The sequence below is a fragment of the Astatotilapia calliptera genome, chromosome 2, assembly GCF_900246225.1.
Source record: "Astatotilapia calliptera chromosome 2, fAstCal1.2, whole genome shotgun sequence".
Taxonomy (NCBI): domain Eukaryota; kingdom Metazoa; phylum Chordata; class Actinopteri; order Cichliformes; family Cichlidae; genus Astatotilapia; species Astatotilapia calliptera.
Genome location: NC_039303.1, coordinates 7,291,993 through 7,312,145, shown reverse-complemented (window position 1 = coordinate 7,312,145; position 20,153 = coordinate 7,291,993). Strand labels below are relative to the sequence as shown.

At 40.4% G+C, this 20,153-nt stretch overlaps 2 protein-coding genes across 3 annotated transcripts; both read left to right on the top strand.

Moving 5' to 3' along the window:
• Positions 1 to 483: 483 nt before the first annotated feature.
• Positions 484 to 8,454, top strand: bbs7 (Bardet-Biedl syndrome 7). Of its 2 annotated transcripts, none has more exons than XM_026183255.1 (19): positions 484 to 986; positions 1,086 to 1,151; positions 1,881 to 1,943; positions 2,018 to 2,193; positions 2,293 to 2,479; positions 2,567 to 2,636; positions 2,728 to 2,835; positions 3,159 to 3,289; positions 3,468 to 3,552; positions 3,659 to 3,761; positions 3,868 to 4,060; positions 4,185 to 4,259; positions 4,363 to 4,428; positions 4,546 to 4,685; positions 6,530 to 6,694; positions 6,808 to 6,917; positions 7,028 to 7,131; positions 7,669 to 7,792; positions 7,897 to 8,454. In XM_026183255.1, the coding sequence occupies exons 1-19, from the start codon at positions 951 to 953 to the stop codon at positions 8,028 to 8,030; spliced, it is 2,136 nt and encodes a 711-aa protein (XP_026039040.1). In that variant the 5' UTR covers positions 484 to 950; the 3' UTR covers positions 8,031 to 8,454. The 2 variants fall into 2 exon arrangements, with proteins under 2 accessions (XP_026039040.1, XP_026039033.1); XM_026183248.1 differs by having other exon boundaries at positions 485 to 986; positions 4,360 to 4,428.
• Positions 8,455 to 15,000: 6,546 nt separating this feature from the next.
• ccna2 (cyclin A2) lies at positions 15,001 to 18,543 on the top strand. Its single transcript, XM_026183235.1, has 9 exons — positions 15,001 to 15,086; positions 15,199 to 15,633; positions 16,157 to 16,415; positions 16,497 to 16,603; positions 16,772 to 16,995; positions 17,086 to 17,290; positions 17,371 to 17,484; positions 17,713 to 17,846; positions 17,957 to 18,543. The coding sequence occupies exons 2-9, from the start codon at positions 15,424 to 15,426 to the stop codon at positions 18,006 to 18,008; spliced, it is 1,305 nt and encodes a 434-aa protein (XP_026039020.1). The 5' UTR covers positions 15,001 to 15,086; positions 15,199 to 15,423; the 3' UTR covers positions 18,009 to 18,543.
• The last annotated feature ends 1,610 nt before the right edge of the window (positions 18,544 to 20,153 follow it).

Here is a 20,153-nt window from a genome sequence, read left to right as displayed (position 1 = left end):
CCAAATTTTAGTTTCTCTACAGTATGTGCCAGCATTTGTATAGGTAAAGGACTGTGTTTATTAATGGTGCAAATGAAAAAAATATATGACTATGACTTTTAAGTACCTTTAACATTGACATAATAAATGTGTCACTATAATTAAATGGTGTTTTATGTTTATAAATGAGAGGTGCCAAGAGGGTCTGGATAAGTAGTAAACTTTGTATTTTCCAAAAATAGAGAAAGAGTACAAGTTGGTACAGATCCTTGAGTAAAAACTATTCAGTTGTTTCCAAAACTTTGAAAATTCAAAAGGCTAATGGGATTTTTCACATTACTGGCAGAATGGCACACTTAAGCCACTTTTAAAAACATTATTGTCATTATTTGCTGCTTTTATGTTTCATTTCTCTTTTTGTCTTTTATGTATTCTTGTATTGTCTGCTAGATATAGAAGTGATATGACGCACCGGTAGAAAACGTGAATGAGATAGCCAATCAAAATGCAGCTTCAATGTCCGTTACTCCCTTTCAACCAGTGGAATTGCAGTTTTGTTACAGCCTGCAACGTTGCCATTAGCAACGGCAACTGCCCTCTACAAGTCCCAAAATGTTGCACAGATCGTTTATACCTGATATCGGCGTTTAATGGGAATTTATTCGCGCTCACATCTACACACATCGACTTCCTTCGTGTCTTTTTTAAAGATGATTTTCGGTCGTTGAGGAAGCCTGCGTGCCAGTACCAGTTAGCTCCGATTGCTAAAGCTAGCACGTTGAGCTAATCCCATTGCTTTAGATAATCCCAGTCTCAGCTAGCATCGTTATCGTCTTGGAATTGGGTTGAACGTTTTTCTGACAAAGTGTTAATTGTAACGGGCGGCTATGGGCCAAGAGTAGTGTCTGAATAACCTGCTTGGAATATTTGCAGATTTTTTTTCCTACTTAAGTTGAAACAGTAGAAAGAAGATGGATCTTCGCCTCAATAGAGTTGATTACATTCAGGTAAAACAAAGCAGACTACGTCGGGTTTATGCTGTGTGTGTTTCTCTCTCTCTTTAATTAATATTAGGAGTAAAAGTTCTCCTCCATTCTATCTCTCAGGTTGGCGTGACAGCTCAGAAAACTATGAGGCTTCTTCCTCCACTGGGAAAAAAGGCAACCCAAAAGGTATCGTTTATGAGCCATACAGTAACCTAAATTAATTAACATTTGTGGTGTTAGTATTGTTTTCTGACTAAATCCAGATTGTTTTCCTGCTTTTGCTGAAGACTGCAGATGATTAATTTTGTTAATTGACCCTTGGGGATAAATAAAGTCTTTCTGATTCTGATTTTAAAAATGTAACCAGTTTTATTATTTGGGTTTTAGTTTATTTATCTGTAATACATATTTTGTTTACTAGATGGTCAGAAATCAAAACCAATGACATTGATTTCTGATAAATAATTGCTTGACCCGAGCCCTTCAAGAAGTAAGACTTGTCATGCTGTGCAGTAAGTTGGGCAGTTGTTTTGAAGTTTTAGTTTAATTGAAAGAGGGACATGTAAACTGCTTGTATAGTCAGTCAAATTTCATAAAGATCAATAGACTTTGTCTCAAAACAAGATTTAGACACTATTTTTCCAACAGGCTTTAATTAAACATGTTTTCTATTAGTTCATTGTAGAAAACTTTAAAAAGTGCATTTTGGGTAAACCTCAAGGGTCATATCACCATGTGGGATCAGTGCTCGGTCGAAACAAATTATAGTATATGTAAGGTCTCTTTTATACTCTCTTTTGATACTGGGCTTATCTTCTAGATATGACTCCTTGCCTTTGCTACAATCGTTAATTAAACTAAAAAATGAAATTGGTAAGTATTAGAGTGCTTGACTGGTGTCTCCTCATGTTTTAGGTTGCTATTGCTGATCATGATGGAATACTCACATGTTTTGGCATCAAGAAGGGGGAAGCAGTGGTGAGTAAATATTTTCCTGTCATCACAGAGATTTGAAATGAACAGCTTGTAAGACTTTTGACTCTTTGTTTCAGCCTGTCTTTAAAACACTTCCTGGCCAGAAGATAGCCCGAATGGACCTTGGAGGTGCTGCGGGAACTCCCCAGGAAAAGATCTTTGTCTGCTCTGGTTCTCAGGTCCGAGGATTCACCAAGAAAGGCAAACAGTTCCTCACTTTTGAAGCCAACCTAACTGAGAGCATTAATGCAATGTAGGAAACATGTTTTGTTTTTTTCCTTCATTTTGATTTACATTACACGATTGAGCTGTGCAGAGTTGTGTCATCTTTACCCCACTGGGTCTTTTCCAGGCATGTCTCAGGCGCTGACCTTTTTGTGTGCGCAAGTTACATCTACAACCACTACTGTGACTGCAAAGATCAGGACTACTACCTCTCTGGAGACAAGATCAATGACATCACATGTTTGTCCACTGAAAACCTCACTCACCTCGTCCCCGTCCTGGCATGCCAAGATCGAGTGCTCAGAGTCTTGCAGGTAGACTGAGCTCTCATTTACTGTTCTGATTATGAGTTGCTCTTTGTCAAATGAGAGATGCCAATTGTTTTATGGTTTTGTATGTAGAGATCTGAACTTGCATATGACATAGAAGTTCCTGGACCTCCTTCTGTGTTGGAACTGTATAAAGAGCAAGGCAAGTTGATTTCTTTGTTTACTGTAACCATAAAGCATAAAGCTGCTTTATATGTACCCGTTTGAACTTAATTTCTGAAATTTCTCTTTAGGAGAGGAAATTCTCTTTGGAACCACAGATGGAAAAATAGGATTGGTTGAGATTGGTGAACTTTCAGCTGCGACCAAATGGGAAATTGACAATGACAAAAAGAAAGGAGGTATGTACAGAAATGCATTATTTTCTCATGAACACTGTTAGAAAAGATGGGCATAGCATCGAGTTCTTACACATGAAGCCAGTGTACAGGTGCCTTAAAAGTGCAATATTTTTACTGTCTAGCAGAGGGTGATTGCTCTGAGTCAAAGCAGTCATAAAGCGGAGTCTACTGCATGGGCATGCAGTAACAATTTGTTTCTCAAACAGATCTATCTGATCTCATTTTATACACAATGTATGTTTCCACAATGTTTAAACAGATACTCACGCATACTAGGTGATGACTTAACCTCTGGCAAAGTGATCATGTTTTCTGTCTCCCAGGAATTCTTTGCATTGACAACTATGATATTATTGGTGACGGAGTGAATGATATCCTGGTGGGGAGGGATGATGGGACGGTTGAGGTCTACGGCTTTGACAGCTCTAATGAACCGACATTGCGCTTTGAGCACGTAAGTGATTAAAAATTCACTCTCCATAGATTTACAGTTGTATTTTTGTAACTGTTACAAACCTAAAGTTATTTGAATAATTGTTGCTTAATTTACAAATATTAATGCATTTAGGTATTAAATGACAGACTCCCTTCTTAATCTTCAATATTTTCTCTGCTGTGTTTCCTCATAACAGGTATTGTCAGAGAGTGTGACCTCCATCCAGGGTGGTTGTGTAGGGAAGGAGTCTTATGATGAGGTCTTGACTGCCACCTACACGGGTTAGATGATAATGTTTCCCTTAATACTGCAGCTTATGCATTTTTTCCCCTCAGGAACAATAAGTGTCTGGTGTCTTGTGTCCACTCTTTTCTTCACTTCTTACAGGATGGGTGACTGGTTTGACCACTGAGCCTCAGAAGGCCGAGGCTGGCCCCGGAGATGAGGTCAGGATGAGCAAGGAGACACAGTCTAAAGTAGAAGCACTCAGGTATTAGCAAAATCTTGTTCCCTTTTTTTTTTGTTTGGTTTACTGTGAAGTGTGATTTCAAAACAAGTCTTTCAGTTTTTCAGTTAGTAATGTTGTTAACTTTCAGGGCAGAGCTGGAGCAGCTGCAGGTCAAAGTCCTGCAGGGACGTGAGCAGTACCAGCAGACCTCTCAATCAAGCACGGCTGTCTCTGCTGTCCCCGTCTTCAGCATCAATGACAAGTTTACACTCTGCCAAGACGATGCCAGCTACAGCCTCACCCTGGAGGTGCAGACTGCCATCGACAACCTGCTGTTGCAGGTACATGTGTCTGTTATACCGCACTGTTAAAAGACAAGTTGCAATACCAAAAAAAAGTACACTTTTCATTCCGTGTAGCAAAAGTAAGCTAGCAGAATATGACTGAGACTAATGTTCTACACAGAGTGATGTCCCTATTGACCTCCTGGATGTGGATAAGAACTCAGCTGTCGTCAGTTTCAGTGAATGTGACTCAGAGGTGAGCTGTGTAAACTATGTGCACACAAAAACTTTTACAAACTAAGTCATAAACCTGCTTCTGTGATCAAAGGCCTCACATTCATTCAGTTTATGTTTAGCAGCCCAATGGGAACTTCCTCCTGGCCACATACCGATGTCAGGCCAACACTACCAGAATTGAGCTCAAAGTAAGTGAAAGTGTGGCATTTTTAAAATGGCTACATAATCAACTTGCCTCAGCTATTTGTGATATGATGTGTTACAGAAGAAGTAATATGTTTAATCCACAACAAACTGTTCTATAGGTGAGGTCCATTGAGGGACAGTATGGAACCCTGCAGGCGTATATCACCCCAAGACTGCAGCCTAAGACATGTCAGGTACGCCAGTACCAGATCAAACCTCTGTCCCTCCACCAGCGGACTCACAGCATAGACCAAGAGAGGTAATTAAAAGAATAAAAGAAAAATTTGCACTACTTTGAATTTTGAAAACAGTCTTTTCAAGTATAATAAAATCATAGAGATGTGAATTGAAATTTGGTAATCTCATTCTTTTTGAAGCAGAACACAAAAGATAGTTTTAAAGACAAAAACACATTATTAGCTTTAAACCTAGAGTTGTGAATGGTTCCTACATTTAGACCCTCGAATTGAAACTAAAATTGTCAGTGCAACATAAGACACAGTGTCCAGTTTGCCTTCCATCACAGTGATAAAGAATCCTGAATTAAAAAAAAAAAATCTGGATCTGAATTCCCAACAAACATAAATCAAGCCCCAGCTCTGGTGAAATTCTGATGTTATTTTTCCATAACTTTTAGAGTAACAAACCCACAAACAAATAAAAGTGTGAGTGACTACACACATATATACTGACAGTTCCTTTGACATCATGCATGCGTTCCTGGATCCACAAAGACATCTGAAGATTAGTAGCAACTAGAACTGCGATATCTCCCAGTTTTTGTTATTTCACTTTATTATGTGTTTGTTGTGAAATGACATGGAATTTCTAGTTTTGCTTCCAGTTTTTAGCAGACACATAATCTCCTTGGTGGATTTAATATTTTTATTTTATCATTTTTTGTGTGTTGAAAATAAATATGCTTACTTCTTGCTTTTAGGGTACGTTCACACTGCAGGTCTTAATGCTCAATTCCGATTTTTTGATCAAATCCGATTTTTTTGTCTGCTTGTTCACACTACAAATAAAATGCGACAGCAAATGCGCTCTAGTGTGAACGTCCAAAGCGGCCCGCATGCACAAAAGAAGACGTCACACACACAACGCGCTCTGTTTAGACCCAGAGCAAACAATATTGTTTGACTGATGGCCCTTAATGTAAAGACTTCGGACTTTACGTTTCCCAATTTTTGCTTTGAGTTATTTTGTTATTTACATAATAATGTAAATAACCTAATAATGATCCTTATTGCTGTTTTAGAGGAGCGGTGCTTCAAAGGATAGTTGCAGATTTCTGTCAGAATCTGCAGATTATACAGTATAAATAAAATGTTCATGTTTCTCCAAAGTTGTCCTCCCAACAGTTTCACTAACATCTACACTGGATGGCCAGGAAGTGTTCGCGATGTCTTATCGGGTGCTTCTCCGAAGCTGATAATTGGCGTCTGTCTTGTGTAAGTGATGTAAAAGATGGATTTAATGCGACTTGACCTTTCAAATAGCAGTCGCTTTCTAAAACATCGGATATGTATCGGATTCAGTACCACATACGAAAGTGACCCACATCGGATTTGAAAATATTGGATTTGTGCTGTTCACACTGTCATAGCATGATCGGATATGGGTCGCATAGGGTCAAAAAAATCAGATTTGATGCGCTTTCGCCTGCAGTGTGAACGTAGCCTTAGTAACCTCTACTTTTACTATGGTTTTCTATGAGATATGTGTCAGCAACTTTGTGTTGTATGTATATATTACTGTTAATAGCAGCAACACAGGAATGTTCTAACACGGTTCTTTTATCAGGATTTCCCTTTTTTCTCATAAAATCCCATATGGAAAACAAATAGTAAAAACTTATATGTGATTACTCATGAAAGTGGCCACTTTCTCATTACTTTCATACATTGTTTTAGTAAGTATCCAAAACATACAAGTTTCATTATATAATTTTTCAAGGGATCTTATATCTGTTTTCACTCTTATATGCTTTTCATACAAGTTTCACACAAGACAGATACAAACTTTATAAGATTTATATATATCTTTCCCAGATGGGATCATTTGTTTTCGTTTCTCTTTGCTTTTCTCACTCTATTTAAGGCCAATGAACAGGCTCAGTCTGGTTGGGCAGTTCAGTTTTGCAGAGATCCACTCCTGGGTGGTTTTCTGTTTGCCGGAGGTACCTGAGAAAACACCCGCAGGAGAGAGCATCACATTTTATTTCCACAACACCTTCCTTGGCACACAGCTTGAAGCCACCTACTGGTAAATGCAGGCACACAGTAGACAAGCTCTAAACTACATACACTTTAAGTTTTTGAAGAGTTTAATAGGTAGTTTCATATAGTTTAATATATTGAACCATTTTGTATTCACAGCAAAGGGGAGGGTCACTTTAAGTCTGACAACATCTCTACGATCTCCATACTGAGTGATGTTCTGTCTAAAGAAGCTACCAAAAAGAAAATCAATCTCAACATTTCGTACGGTAGGTGTATTATTGTTCTATTTCAATACCATCTGTCAGGTTTTATTTTTGTTTTGTTTTTTTAAATAGAAGAAATAGAAAACCTGTATTTATGTTTATTAATCTTCCAGAAATCAGTGATGACTCTGTGAGCCACACCCTTAACATGATCCATCCAAAGCTGGAGTACCAGCTGTTGTTGGCTAGAAAAGTTCAGCTCATCGATGCCCTTAAAGTAAGTGTAAAAGCAAAAAAGATATTCATTCCTTTGAACTGTGTTGTGGAATTTGCAGTAAAGACCACCCGGTTTGATCAGAATTTAATCAAATACCTTCTAGAAAAAAGTCTTGCAACTCGGCAGCCATCTTGCTAATGCCACAAGCAATTATTTTTAATGGTTATGTAAATGAGAGGTGAGAGAGTTATAACTCTAAGCTGACATAAATTGCACGTATAGAATCTTCAGTTAAACTGATGATTTTAAAATGATGAAAACTGTTTTAAAGCTATTTAAACCTAAAATGAGGATTAAAAAGCTGTAATCCCTGCAGGTTATATTTTTATTACAGAGGCACCAGTTTCACAATATGGCAACGTTATTTCCATTGCATCCCTGCCAATATACTGTTGAAACTGTTGCAAATCTGCTGTGCACGATTTAGTGAAATGATACAGTTTCCTCACATGTTTCTTTTGAGTGTAATTTAATGTAGCTACTAATATCTGCTTCCTATTTCCCAACATGCGTCTCTACTTCCTCTGTGGTCATCAGGAGCTTCAGGTTCATGAGGGGAATGCTGATTTCCTCATTCCAGAATATCGCAACATCTTGGATGAATCCGCTAATCTCCTTGAGGAGTACAAGAAACAGCCTGCACACCTTGAAAGGCTTTACGGTGCAATGTTTTAACAGTTTCATTTAACTGATCTCATTGTGATCCTTACCGTATTAATATTGTTGGCCTATGATAGTTAATATTTTTCATTCTCTTTCCTGTAGGAATGATCACAGACCTCTTCATCGACAAATTCAAGTTCAAGGGCCAGAATGTAAAAACCAAGGTGTCCTCATTGCTGGAGATACTTGATAACTATGACTTGAATTCTCTGTTAGATTTTTTTAATGAGGCCTAAGTTTTTAATAGGTCAGAAGGTATTCATTTAGTTGTCTTTGAATGTTTGTGCTATTTTTGTATTCTAATGAAACACTTGTTTCATGGTAGTATCTCTGTGTTTCTGTAATGTTATTAAATATATTTAGTTACTTTTTGTCATAGCTACTGAGCACAATATTTAAATATTTATGTATTTTAAAGTATCTGGAAATAACTATAAAAAAAGTTACCTGTATGAATAGCTGGCATTTGAAGTGACCAAATATAAGGTTGTTAAAGAAATATGTAATGTATATTTTTATGTTATGGTTTTCATATGAGTGATGTTCATCTCTTCAAATAAAAATGAGATGATGTAAAGTTCATTATTCACTGGACTAATGCTACTACAAAAACCTACTTGTATAGAAGAAGAAATGCATAATACAGTGAATTTTAACAAAGAGCCAATCAAGTCTCATTCATTAAACTGTTACATCTACACTATCATGGACAGCAAATCTATAGATTGCCTATTTGCTTCCATTGTCTGATAGAGTACCAGAGATCAAGTCCTGCAAAATCACACCAACGTTGTGGAAGGTAATTGAATACATATACTTTGAAGGACTGAAAGTCCCAATGTACTTTTTCCACAGAATTTGTATTTTTTGCTACTTTGTGACTTTACACTTTTTACACTTTACACTTTACCATTTATTTGGTATCTAGTTTCTTTGCACTTTTAAATTTGACATACAAGTAGTTTAGAGAATATAAAGCAGAGGCAGATTTAGCAGTTTGCATTGTCCTTTAAACTGGTGCCATCTGAAACGCTCCCTAAAAGACGAGCAAATATATCCTCCTGACTACCAGGAAAAAAAATGTTGTCCTTTTTTTATTTTTTTAAATCCCCTAATGTTTGTAAGGTAATCAGAAGGCTGAAAGGATTTTTTTGGGGAAAAAAAAGTTTTTACTTTTTAGATATCACATGACATTGGAAGGCCAAACATGTAAAACTGATCTTTGATGGCAAACATTTACTTCAACTCTTCACCAAGGAACAGTTTGAAGTCAAGGAACTTGAGTGGTTTCTTCCCCCAAAACTGCAAGTCACTGCTATACTGAAGCCATGAGTTGGTGATTGCCAGATCAAAAAAATAGAGAACTGCACGTGCTGTCAATTTCCGAGTGCGAGAGACCATCCTATAGAAACTCAACATTCGGTCGACAAGGTCCACACCACCTATGTTGGTATTGTACTCAGCAATTGCCAGTGGCCTTGGCACCTGGACAAAACTTTTGTTTTTCTTGGACCATCCTATGTGTGTGTCCTGAGGTTGATTGCCATAGGCAGAGGATGCCATGACAACTGGCTTGTTGTCCAACCACTTAATGACAGCAAGTTCAAGAGGACTTCGTCTGAGTACCATCTCTGATGCTCCTCTTTCTTTCTTCTTGAAGGCCTTATTCCCTATGATCTTCTTCATCAGACAACTCAAGATCCTTGTTTCCCTCAACAAACTGCAATAAATTTCTTTCTGCTTCTAAAAAGGACTCCTTTTCTGGTCATTTAAAAGAAACAGAACAAAATGGAGGAAATGACTGCAAAAGTCCACTACGGAGGACATTTAGGAGGATATGTAACATGCTCTGTAAAGGAGAATTTCCTTTATTATTGTAAGTATATTTTGCTGTTAACATTTAGTGAATATTTAAACATTATATTGTATTAAAGATTAAATATTTAAACTTTTACTTGCAATAAAATACTCAAGGTTATCAAAATTGTTAACTAAATAACTGGATGGAAGTATAGTTCAAACTGCTTTGTAAATAAAAAATATATATATATAAAAAAACAGTCATATCAGTAAAAGCTGATATTTAGTTGCCTTTATAGCAGTGCCTGTTCATATGTCATATGTAAATTATAGCGGTCCACTATTTATGCAAAAGTAGAAGGATATAAACTTTGGTTTTATGTGCAATTTGCAGACAGCAAATAATTAGTTTCAGACTGATTTTAAAGGCAAGCGCACTCAGTTATCCAGGTAACAACTTCTCTGATTATGTATTCATTAAAAATTAAACTATAACCAAGCTAATTCAAAAAGTGGTTTAATTATTGTGTGTATTGCATGCAGTTAGTACTTCCCAACACAAGTCTTTAGTCACTAAGAACAGATTACAAATGGTTCATATGATTAAATGCCTTGGGTAACCTGTGTGTCTGAACATATATGAAGATAGCAAAATAAAAAAAGGAAAAAAATAAAACAAGATCTTATCCTTTACGCGTGCATTTGCTACACAGGCCCAGCTGACTTAATAAAGCGATTTTACGTTCAAACATATGGAACGCCAGGACTGCCATAATGAATTAATTAAATACACCATTAAATAATTAATTAAATGTGGCAATAATTAATTAAAATTGGAATTAATTAATTAAATAAATAGTTATGACACATGTAATTAATTAATTATTGACACATTTAATTAATTATTTATGTATTTCACATTTTAATTAATTATTGACACATTTAATTAATTAATTATTGACACATTTAATTAATTATTTATGTATTTCACATTTTAATTAATTATTGACACATTTAATTAATTATTGACACATTTAATTAATTATTTAATGATATATTTATTTATTTCATTTTGGCAGTCCTGACGCCTGGCTCTCGTCATGAAATAATTTATCTGTCAGCCTCACCCATCAAACTCAGGGGGCGGGGTTAACGCTGCCCATGCAGCTTCTCTAACATTTGATTGGTTGCCGTGCAAAGTAAGTCAAAACAGGTCGATCCTAGATAATCGATTGCTTGTGTAGACTTGGGGCAGCCAGGTATCCCAGAATGCAGATCAAATCACAGGCCGTTTTTCTGTCACCAGCTACACTTTTAACAGTGTTTTAGCTGCGAATGTCGCGCCGTAATCTTCACATGTCTGGTCAGGTTGTCAACATAGAACATGTTTGCAAAAGTGCTCAGATGTTTTCAGAGATTTCACTAGCTCTGCTAACAGTTAGCATGCAGAGTGCACCGAGGGGGTACATTAACCGGTTTGTTTACATATTTCACTCTCCGTGTTCCACATGTTGCATTCGCAGATTCTCATTTTCACCGAACGATCGTCTCTTTCCGCCTGGTCTTGTGTCTCTGTGCTTCTGTAACATAAAGAACGAGCTGACATTTTTCTCACGAAACCAGCGATCAGCTCAACAGACCCTCAGTTTACCTGCATGCATCCTCCTCCTCATCTGTCAGCTGTTTAACACCTGCTGCTAATTCAAGAAACAGCCTAGTTACCTGGTGATAGTCACAGTTTAACTGCACAAGATAAGTAAATATAGTATTTTCCCCGAGCGCAGAGCTGCTGGAGCTTGTTTCCTTACAGAGCACTTTATAGGCGAGCCAGCTTTATCAGCGGCTGATGTCCAATCACCAGCACACAGCTTTCAAACCTCAGCTGAGTTTTAGCTCTCAGTGGTTAAACGCTGGACTTCATTCACTCAGGTTCTGTCTGTCGGGTCACGTTTACTTCGCTGTTTTATTTACAACTGAGCAAATCGGTTTGGCTGAGGTTAAAGTTACGTTTCATAACTGCATAGTTTCACAGACGTTTAATGGTTCACTGGCACATGTGTTAGACTGAACTATCATCTAAATATCATCTGTTTTTTAATAGTTATTCAACTGTATTCTAAGCACCAGCTGTCTGTTAGAATGTGATTTTTTTTCTCTCTCTGTTGGCAGAGGTATAAAAATGCGCAGGAAAATCTGACGTGCATGGCAAACTTCACCGACGATATTTAGGGAGGAATAAACACACATCAAACATAAATGAACCATTTGCCTGTCTCCTTAATTGAGAGCATTTTCTTTTCTTATGTCAACCCTCTCTCTCTCTCTTTTTTTTTTTTTTTTTTTTTGCTTTTTCGGTCATGTTATGTTTACCTGTCAAAGGCTTGTTACAAACTATGAAACACATTGTGCAGACTTCTGGATGTTAGAAGAAAACGAATACTGCTCATGAATGAGACTAAAGGCAGGAAGGTGTCCTTTAAAACTAAACATGTTAATAGGACCTCCCTGTTTATATCATAGTTTATGATATAGCACGTGTATTTCAGTAATAGCCTGCTGAGGCCACTATACGTGCTGGCCTCATATCAAATGTGAAGGCAGACTGAGTCTATGTTTGACGTTTTTTATATCTAATCTTCCTTTTCAAACATTTAAACAGCAGCGAGTCTGCAGCTGAGGGAATACAAATTCAAATTGTCGGAACAGGTTTGCTCGTTTCTTGGATTCATTTGGTGATTTATTAAATGTATAACTGTGTGGTGGGGCGTGGTCTGCGGTGCCGTGCAGGGAGGGCGGACGCACCTGCACGGCATCCTTAATCACGCCCGCCTAGTTAAAAACACGGGGACTGAGGGGTTTGGGGGTGTTGTGGTGTGGTGAGATGTAAATAAAGATGACTCTGAACGTTGCTCCGTGGTCCCGCCGTGTCTTATTCACGCCACATTGGTGCCGAAACCCAGGAGGCAGCACGGCGGGTCCATATCGGAGCCAGGGAATGGAGGAGCTGGCCCAGAGGGTGGCCGAAATGGCGGCCGCCCAGCGGGAGCAGGCGGCGGAGGTGCGTCGCCAGCAGGAAGAGCTGCAGGACCAGTCCGAGCGGCACCTGGAAAGGATTGGGGAGCTGGCGGCGCTGCTCTGGGCCTGGGCGCCACCCCCACAGGTGTGTCCCGAGGACAGTGAAGCGGTGGAGGAGCCGCGTGAGGCACCTCAGCAGCCGGAGGTGGCAGACGAGGCGCGCGGGGATCTGCGCCTGCCGGAGGAGGGGGAACAGCCAGGTGAAGGGCTGCTCCTGCCGGGAGTGGTGGATGAGCCGCTCCAACCGGAGGCGGCAGACGAGGTGCGCGAGGCTCTGCGCCGGTTGGAGAAAGAGGAGCTGCACGAGGGGCTGCTCGAGCCGGGAGTGGCGGCGGAGGGAGCAGTAGTGACGGAGGCGTCGCGCTATGGGCTGCTCCAGCAGGGAGCGACAGCGGTGACAGAGGGGCCGCGCAAGGAGCTGGAGGTCCCAGTGCCAGGGGAGCTTCCTCGAGTGGAACTGGCGAGCGAGGCGGGCGCCACGCTTGAGATCGCCGTGCTCGCCAGACCGGCCTCACCACCACCAGAGGCCTGTACACGCCACACCTCTGCCCAGCCACCTGTGAGCTGGGGCTCACGCTTGTGCCGGCCGCGCCGGGTGCACCTGTCACGTGTCCGACTTCCGAACCAGCTTTGCCTGCGCCGCTGGATTCGCGGGCGGCCGCCTGAACTCGCACCTCCCCGTCGCTTGGCCGGGGCCTGGGGGTGCCAGCTGTCCGGGCTGATTCCCTCTCCCACTGGCGGTGGGGGAGTAGGTTCGGCCGGATGGCTCCCCGGCCTCAATCGGGCGATGGGGGTATGTGGTGGGGCGTGGGTGCAGGGAGGGCGGACGCACCTGCACGGCATCCTTAATCACGCCCGCCTAGTTAAAAACACGGGGACTGAGGGGTTTGGGGGTGTTGTGGTGTGGTGAGATGTAAATAAAGATGACTCTGAACGTTGCTCCGTGGTCCCGCCGTGTCTTATTCACGCCACAAACTGTTATTCTAATCTGCTGCTGAGTCTCTTACACTTTTCTTTATGCTGTATATTTTCACGTCTCTGGAATAGTTGGCAGTTAGATAGTCAGCTGGGAAACTTTGTGTTAACTCATGGAGCTGAGGATATCGTGGATATGCTGACCTCGCTGCGTGGTGTACAGAGCGAGGTCAGCATGATTAATATTCACAATAAAAATATTAGCCGAACATCATGAAGTCTGTATGTGTTTCATAGTGTCGAACAACCTTTGTACAGTTAAAGCCAGCAGTTACTACATGACGGAAACACCAACGTTATCTCTTTTATGTGTTTATACACAGGTCACGCTGATTACTGAACAAAAACCCAAAGATCAGATGTTAAACAGATTTATTTGCTCTCTCTCCTCCTTAAACATGTTTTTAATGTTAGTTATAATTCAGAATTGGCGACTGAAACACGTAGGACACATAAGAACATCAGGAAATAAAACACCGATAAATATAACCTCAGTAAAAGAAGTCAGCGGGGGTTACTACAGCTGTGTACCGGGGCCTGCGCTTTGTCGGTGGGATTGCTTGCGAGGCGAGCGGGTCTATCCCACGCTTTGCCGTGAGACTGGGATGACATCTCCGAAATCATCGAAACACTTTTGCAAAGAGGCTGTATCTTGACAAACCGACCAGACACATGAAGATTAAACCACTACATTCTCGGCTAAAAAAATATTAAAACGGTATTTGGTAACACACAAACAGGGTTTTTCAAAGCTCAGTTCTGTTAGCTTCCACATGCCGGTTGTTGTGTGCTAGAAACAATGGCCACCAGGCCAAAGCAATGGTTTTGACTCGATCAGCGTTAACCCCGCCCCCTGAGTTTGATGGGTGAGGCTGACAGATAAAATTATTTCATGATGAGAGCCAGGCGCCAAGACTGCCAAAATGAAATAAATAAATATATCATTAAATAATTAATTAAATGTGTCAATAATTAATTAAATGTGTCAATAATTAATTAAAATGTGAAATACATAAATAATTAATTAAATATGTCAATAATTAATTAATTAAATGTGTCAATAATTAATTAAAACGTGAAATACATAAATAATTAATTAAATGTGTCAATAATTAATTAATTACATATATCATAACTATTTATTTAATTAATTAATTCCAATTTTAATTAATTATTGCCACATTTAATTAATTATTTAATGGTGTATTTAATTAATTCATTATGGCAGTCCTGGCGTTCCATACAAACATGCCAAACCGGTTTTGAATTTAGTAATCAGAAGATTATTGTACTCTTCGGTTCCCCGTACATTTTACGCGTCACTGCCTTCGCGGCTTCTGATTGGTCTGTTTCAATCCTCGCGGGCTACTTGAACTGAGAGAAAGCTGCAGTCTCTACAGGTTTCTGTGTAAATGGATCGAGGTTAGCTCCCTTGTTTCCAGGTTTGTAGTGAATTCGAAACTCGTGCGTTATGGCGACTTAAATTCTTGTCTTCCGACTGTAGCCATTGTACCACCAATTGTGCATGTCTTGTTTTTGTCTGCTTTGTTTTAGCACGGGGATTCCAAGTGTGGTTACCATCTCAACAGCTTAGTTTTGATTGTGAACAATTCTTTAAGCTTCCTCGGCAAGGTAGACGCTAATGATAACCTCGCTATAATATCCATATACTTGATCCCTTTATCCACGCATCATATTTGAGGGCTCATCTCACTAGTTAACAAGTACTCAACAATTGTAGTTAAGCTAGCGGAAGGCAGGCTGGAGTTGGAGGGCAACATGTCAGGCGCTAACAGAGCACAGGGAAGCGCGGCTAGTGACTACCAGAATCAGGAAAATGTACTGCAGAGACTCAGAGGCTCGCTTAAAGCCCGACCTGTGGCGACTGAAAACCAAGAAAACCTTCCTCCGAAGCAAGCCGCCAACAGAACCGTGCTAGGAGCCCTGCAGAACAACCAGAGGAACAAATCCCAAGTCGGCGGAAAGCAGGTAACAATGCTAACTGGTAGCTGCTTAGCTGGTGCTGCGCTTTGCTGTTGACTACATGTTTTGGAGCCAATACATTTTACCATGTCCCTGCTTGTTAAAAAATACTTGATGCTTTTATTATTTCTTAAAACTTAATATTTACAAACTCACGAACGTAGTTGTGTGTGTGTGTGTGTGTACGCCCCGTTCCCACCAATTGACCGCCATTTTAATATCAACATTAAGGTGAAGTCAGTCATGTAGTTGGCTGCTTAAAACAACAAACATGCCTTCTTGAGGGTGCTTTATTAACGTTTCCCTCCCGTCAGCGGATGTAACAATTGAGTATTAACATTGAACCTGACTAGTGTAATATCATCTGAATGTTCTCAGTCAAGTGCAGCACACTTAGTGTTGTAATGAAAAGTCTTCATCTAACCACTAAGTTGAGCAGCATGTATGCCCTTGGATGGTGTTGCTGTCAGATCTAATCTAACAAAGTTTCTATTCTGTGGGCCATGTCTGAATATTTCTTTGCTTCCAGGATTCAACACAATCCTTGTCTTGTAAAAATGAAGACTTTGGGAAAAGCTGCTTTGATAAACCACTGGCCAAGCAACCTGCTTTCCAGATCCATATTGATGAGCCTGATGGAGCCTGTGTCAAGAAGCCACTGCAAGCAGTTGAGAGTATCAAAGCCAAGCCCACAGTTGAACAATCCCCACTGGAGATCAGTGCTGTGGCACGGCTCCGGCAGCCCCTTGCCACTATTGAAATTCCATCAGCGATGGATGTCAGCTTTGGTGGGTTTAAAGGAAATGACGCTAGCAACTGTTACTCTGATCTGGGTTTTTACTGTTTACTAAATATAAAACTCTTCTCAGATTCTCCAATGGACATGTCTGTGGTTGAGGGGGAGGAAAAACCAGTGAATGTAAATGAGGCCCCAGAATATGCAGCTGAAATTCACAGCTATCTGAGGGAGATGGAGGTGAGAAATTAGCATACGAAGTGCTAAAGCAAAAAGCATATGAGAATTTTCTGGCAGTGCTGCCATCTTAGACATGTCCCCTGGCAACATTTTTCAACCTAAACCTGTTGATGGTTATCTGATCCTGTTTGCAAACTGGCTCTTTATAACTAGATTGTCACCCCACAGGTGAAAACCAGGCCTAAAGCTGGCTACATGAAGAAGCAGCCTGACATCACAAACAGCATGCGAGCCATTCTGGTTGATTGGCTGGTCGAAGTTGGCGAAGAGTACAAGCTCCAGAATGAGACACTTTATCTGGCTGTTAACTACATTGATCGCTTCCTTTCCTCAATGTCTGTCCTAAGAGGCAAACTTCAGCTGGTTGGCACTGCAGCTATGCTGCTAGCTTCGTATGTAACTCTTTGCATGTCAGATTCTACAAATGTTCAAAGCCCACTACTTTGCAAACATTACATTTGTTCCTTTTGAATGTTATGCAGGAAATTTGAAGAGATCTACCCACCAGAGGTGGCAGAGTTTGTTTACATCACAGACGACACCTACACAAAGAAGCAAGTGTTAAGAATGGAGCATCTGGTGCTTAAAGTGCTCTCATTTGACCTGGCAGCACCAACAATAAACCAGTTTCTCACTCAGTACTTCCTGCAGCATGCTGTTACCAAACAAGTGGAGAGCTTGGCAATGGTGGGCATGAGATTTCTGTAGTCTGAAAGTGATGTCTTAAGTGCATTGTCTAAACATTTGTTGTTGTTTTTCATCTTCAGTACCTTGGTGAGCTCAGCCTGGTTGATTCAGACCCCTTCTTGAAATACTTGCCATCGCAGACAGCAGCTGCGGCCTACATTCTGGCTAACACCACAGTGACTGGTGCCTCATGGGTGAGCTCTATAGACTTGTACAAATGGGCAACTAGGAGGTATTGGTCTATATGTAGGTGGAAATGCCAATGGTGTCCAGCAGCACAGCCAATAACTCAGAGCTTGCATCTACTCTTAACTGTTGTTTAAAGTTAAACTTGTCCAAGTTTATGCAAGCTTTAGTTTAGTGTGTGGGGAAATGTATTTGTATATTTGAAGACACAAACTGACCAAAGTTGTGCTCCTTAGCCCAAGTCCTTGAACGAGATGACTGGCTACTCTCTGGAAGATCTGATGCCGTGCATTGAGGATCTTCACCGCATATACCTCAATGCCCCTCAGCATGCACAGCAGTCTGTCCGGGAGAAGTACAAGGGCACAAAGTAAGTCAGCAGATTTGTTTGAAAACTTCATGGGGAGTCTTTGTTTACATTTGGAACAGTCTGGGTTTCTTTATTTGTGCTAAAGCACTAAACCCTTGTCTCTTCCACAGGTACCATGAAGTCTCAAGCATCAATGCACCAACTAAACTGCAGCTGAACTGACTACTTCATTCCCTTCTATCCATGTTGTACTCCCCTGTCACTTAATGATGTGTGCCACAATATCAAATGCCCTGCTCTTTTTGGAGTAGCACTAGGTATTTTAGATGTTTTGACTTTTTTTTTGTAATTTTTATATTGTAAAGTCTAAGATTCATGCCACACTACAGTTATTGGCAAAATCAAGAAGTTTTAATCAGACAAATTATAGGCTTTATAGCACTGTTGGGCTACTTGGCTCCTCAGTGTTGCTAATTGACCTGCACATGTACCTAAACCCACAGAACAGATTGTGGCCTCAATTTTTTTTTTTTTTTTTTTCTAGCTTAGTTTCCTAAGCAAGGGTGCAGGGTTGCCTAGTTTTTCTTTTTTTTTTAAGAGGTGTAACCTTGGACCATTTGGCCTAATGGGATGCAGATTAAAGTGTAGTTTGTCTGTCATTGAGTCATTTGATTACATTGGTGTCTTGAAAGCTTTTTTGGGACATCTTCTGCACTGTTAAACTATGGCTCTTGTAAATAAAATTCTTTTAAATACATTTTCTGATGCTTTATCAACACCCTAGACTCAAGAGGGCAGCAGAGGACAAGTTCTTAAAAGCTTACATCAGCTTAGGAATGTGAGCCCTGGTTGTTTGTATAAGGCTAAACTAATTTCTGGGTATCCAAAATGGGATTTCTGTTTGAATTGAGGACAAAGTGCCATTGAGGAGTGGTAATTATGGGAAAGGTAAAGTCAGTTCTTTAAACCAGTAAGGTTTTCCTGTGCAGCCTTTCTTACAACAGGATAAGTATGGTTTTGAAATATCAAAAGCCCCTCAAGGCATTTAAGGTTCTGTTCAACAAGGGAAGGGGGAAAATAAGGACACACCCCGTGTTTGGAGTTTTTGTTTCAAACTAAATGCTTTTCCACTTGTCATTCAACAACGGCTTGATTTTTATCTGAACGCGAGTTAGTCGGCCAATAGCATTGAAGGTATTGCACGCTCCCCCTCGTGATAAATTGGGAGGCTGGCTTTGTGCAAGGAGTCTGACAGGAGAGGGGAAGTGGAGCCCAGCCGCAGAAAGGATTTTCATCTCAGAAGCATGGACAGCTCAAAAAGCATGCACTCTCAGCAGGTTTCCTTTATTACTGACTGCACGCACTTGTGACTAACGGGAGGATTTAACCATGGAAACTGATGGGAATTCTATAACATAGCCTAAATGGCTGGATACCTGGCTGAATGATGACTCGTGCAGCTACGGCATAACTGTTTAACTCCTAAGATCTAACTTTGTTAAAGACCATTTTTGGTAGTGTAAAGAGTGGCTTGCTGCTTAACCCCATGCCTGCCCCCAGAAGATTTGTTGTGGCGTCCACGTCGCTGCCGCTGGCACTGGGCTGGGGCTGGAACCTGAGCTTGTACGTGGGGATGCTTCTCGGTCTCCTGATGCTCATGATGCTTCTCCTCTGGATGCTTCTCAAACAGCTCAGGAACTCTGTGGCAAAATCGATGCTGCAGCCCGTTCGCTCTTTTAGGCAGCCTTGCTTTGAACAGAGGTTGGAGCGTGTGTTGTGAAATATGGGACAAATCTGCCAAAACACTGCCAGGACTGAGGCATGTTGGCGTACTTGATTGTGCCTTTGCAGAACTGTAAGAAAATTACTTTAAAAATGATCTGTTATGGACTCGTGCTGAAACTGCCTCACAAATAATAAAAGCTCATGATTTTATTCATAGAAACCCGTTTGTTCTTTTACCAGCTTTATATGTTGCTTATTTTCAGATAAGCGTGAAGCAGGGAGCCTTATCTGTGTTCTCCTTCAGTAATTAAAATTACCGCTAATTTTATGCAAGAGCTATTAAGTGTATTTACACAGCCATAGCCCAAACATCTAAACTGCTGAGTAAAAGCAGAAGCCAAGATTAAATCTGCATCCTGATCCATGCTGATTAAAGCAGTGCATTCAGTAGGCCAATTTGCACTCATCTCATTTTCGTGAATTGGCAGGAGGAATATTAAGGATTTCTGCTGATGAAATATATAAAAGGTGCTATGCCACCTTTATTTTTAAGTATTGTACATATCAAGGGGCAAAGTGTCATGAGACTTAAGGTGAGAAAGCTAATATCGACTAAAAGAACTCACAGGGTTAATGCCATTT

What these genes read in the sequence shown, in the direction of transcription:
- bbs7 (XM_026183248.1), top strand. Translation starts at nt 951, where the DNA reads ATGGATCTTCGCCTCAATAGAGTTGATTACATTCAG. An exon ending in CAGCTTGAAGCCACCTACTG is followed by an intron (nt 6,695 to 6,807) that starts GTAAATGCAGGC and finishes TTGTATTCACAG; the next exon opens with CAAAGGGGAGGGTCACTTTA. An exon ending in AGCTCATCGATGCCCTTAAA is followed by an intron (nt 7,132 to 7,668) that starts GTAAGTGTAAAA and finishes TGTGGTCATCAG; the next exon opens with GAGCTTCAGGTTCATGAGGG.
- ccna2 (XM_026183235.1), top strand. Translation starts at nt 15,424, where the DNA reads ATGTCAGGCGCTAACAGAGCACAGGGAAGCGCGGCTAGTGACTACCAG. An exon ending in CCCAAGTCGGCGGAAAGCAG is followed by an intron (nt 15,634 to 16,156) that starts GTAACAATGCTA and finishes CTTTGCTTCCAG; the next exon opens with GATTCAACACAATCCTTGTC. An exon ending in AAGTGGAGAGCTTGGCAATG is followed by an intron (nt 17,291 to 17,370) that starts GTGGGCATGAGA and finishes TTTCATCTTCAG; the next exon opens with TACCTTGGTGAGCTCAGCCT.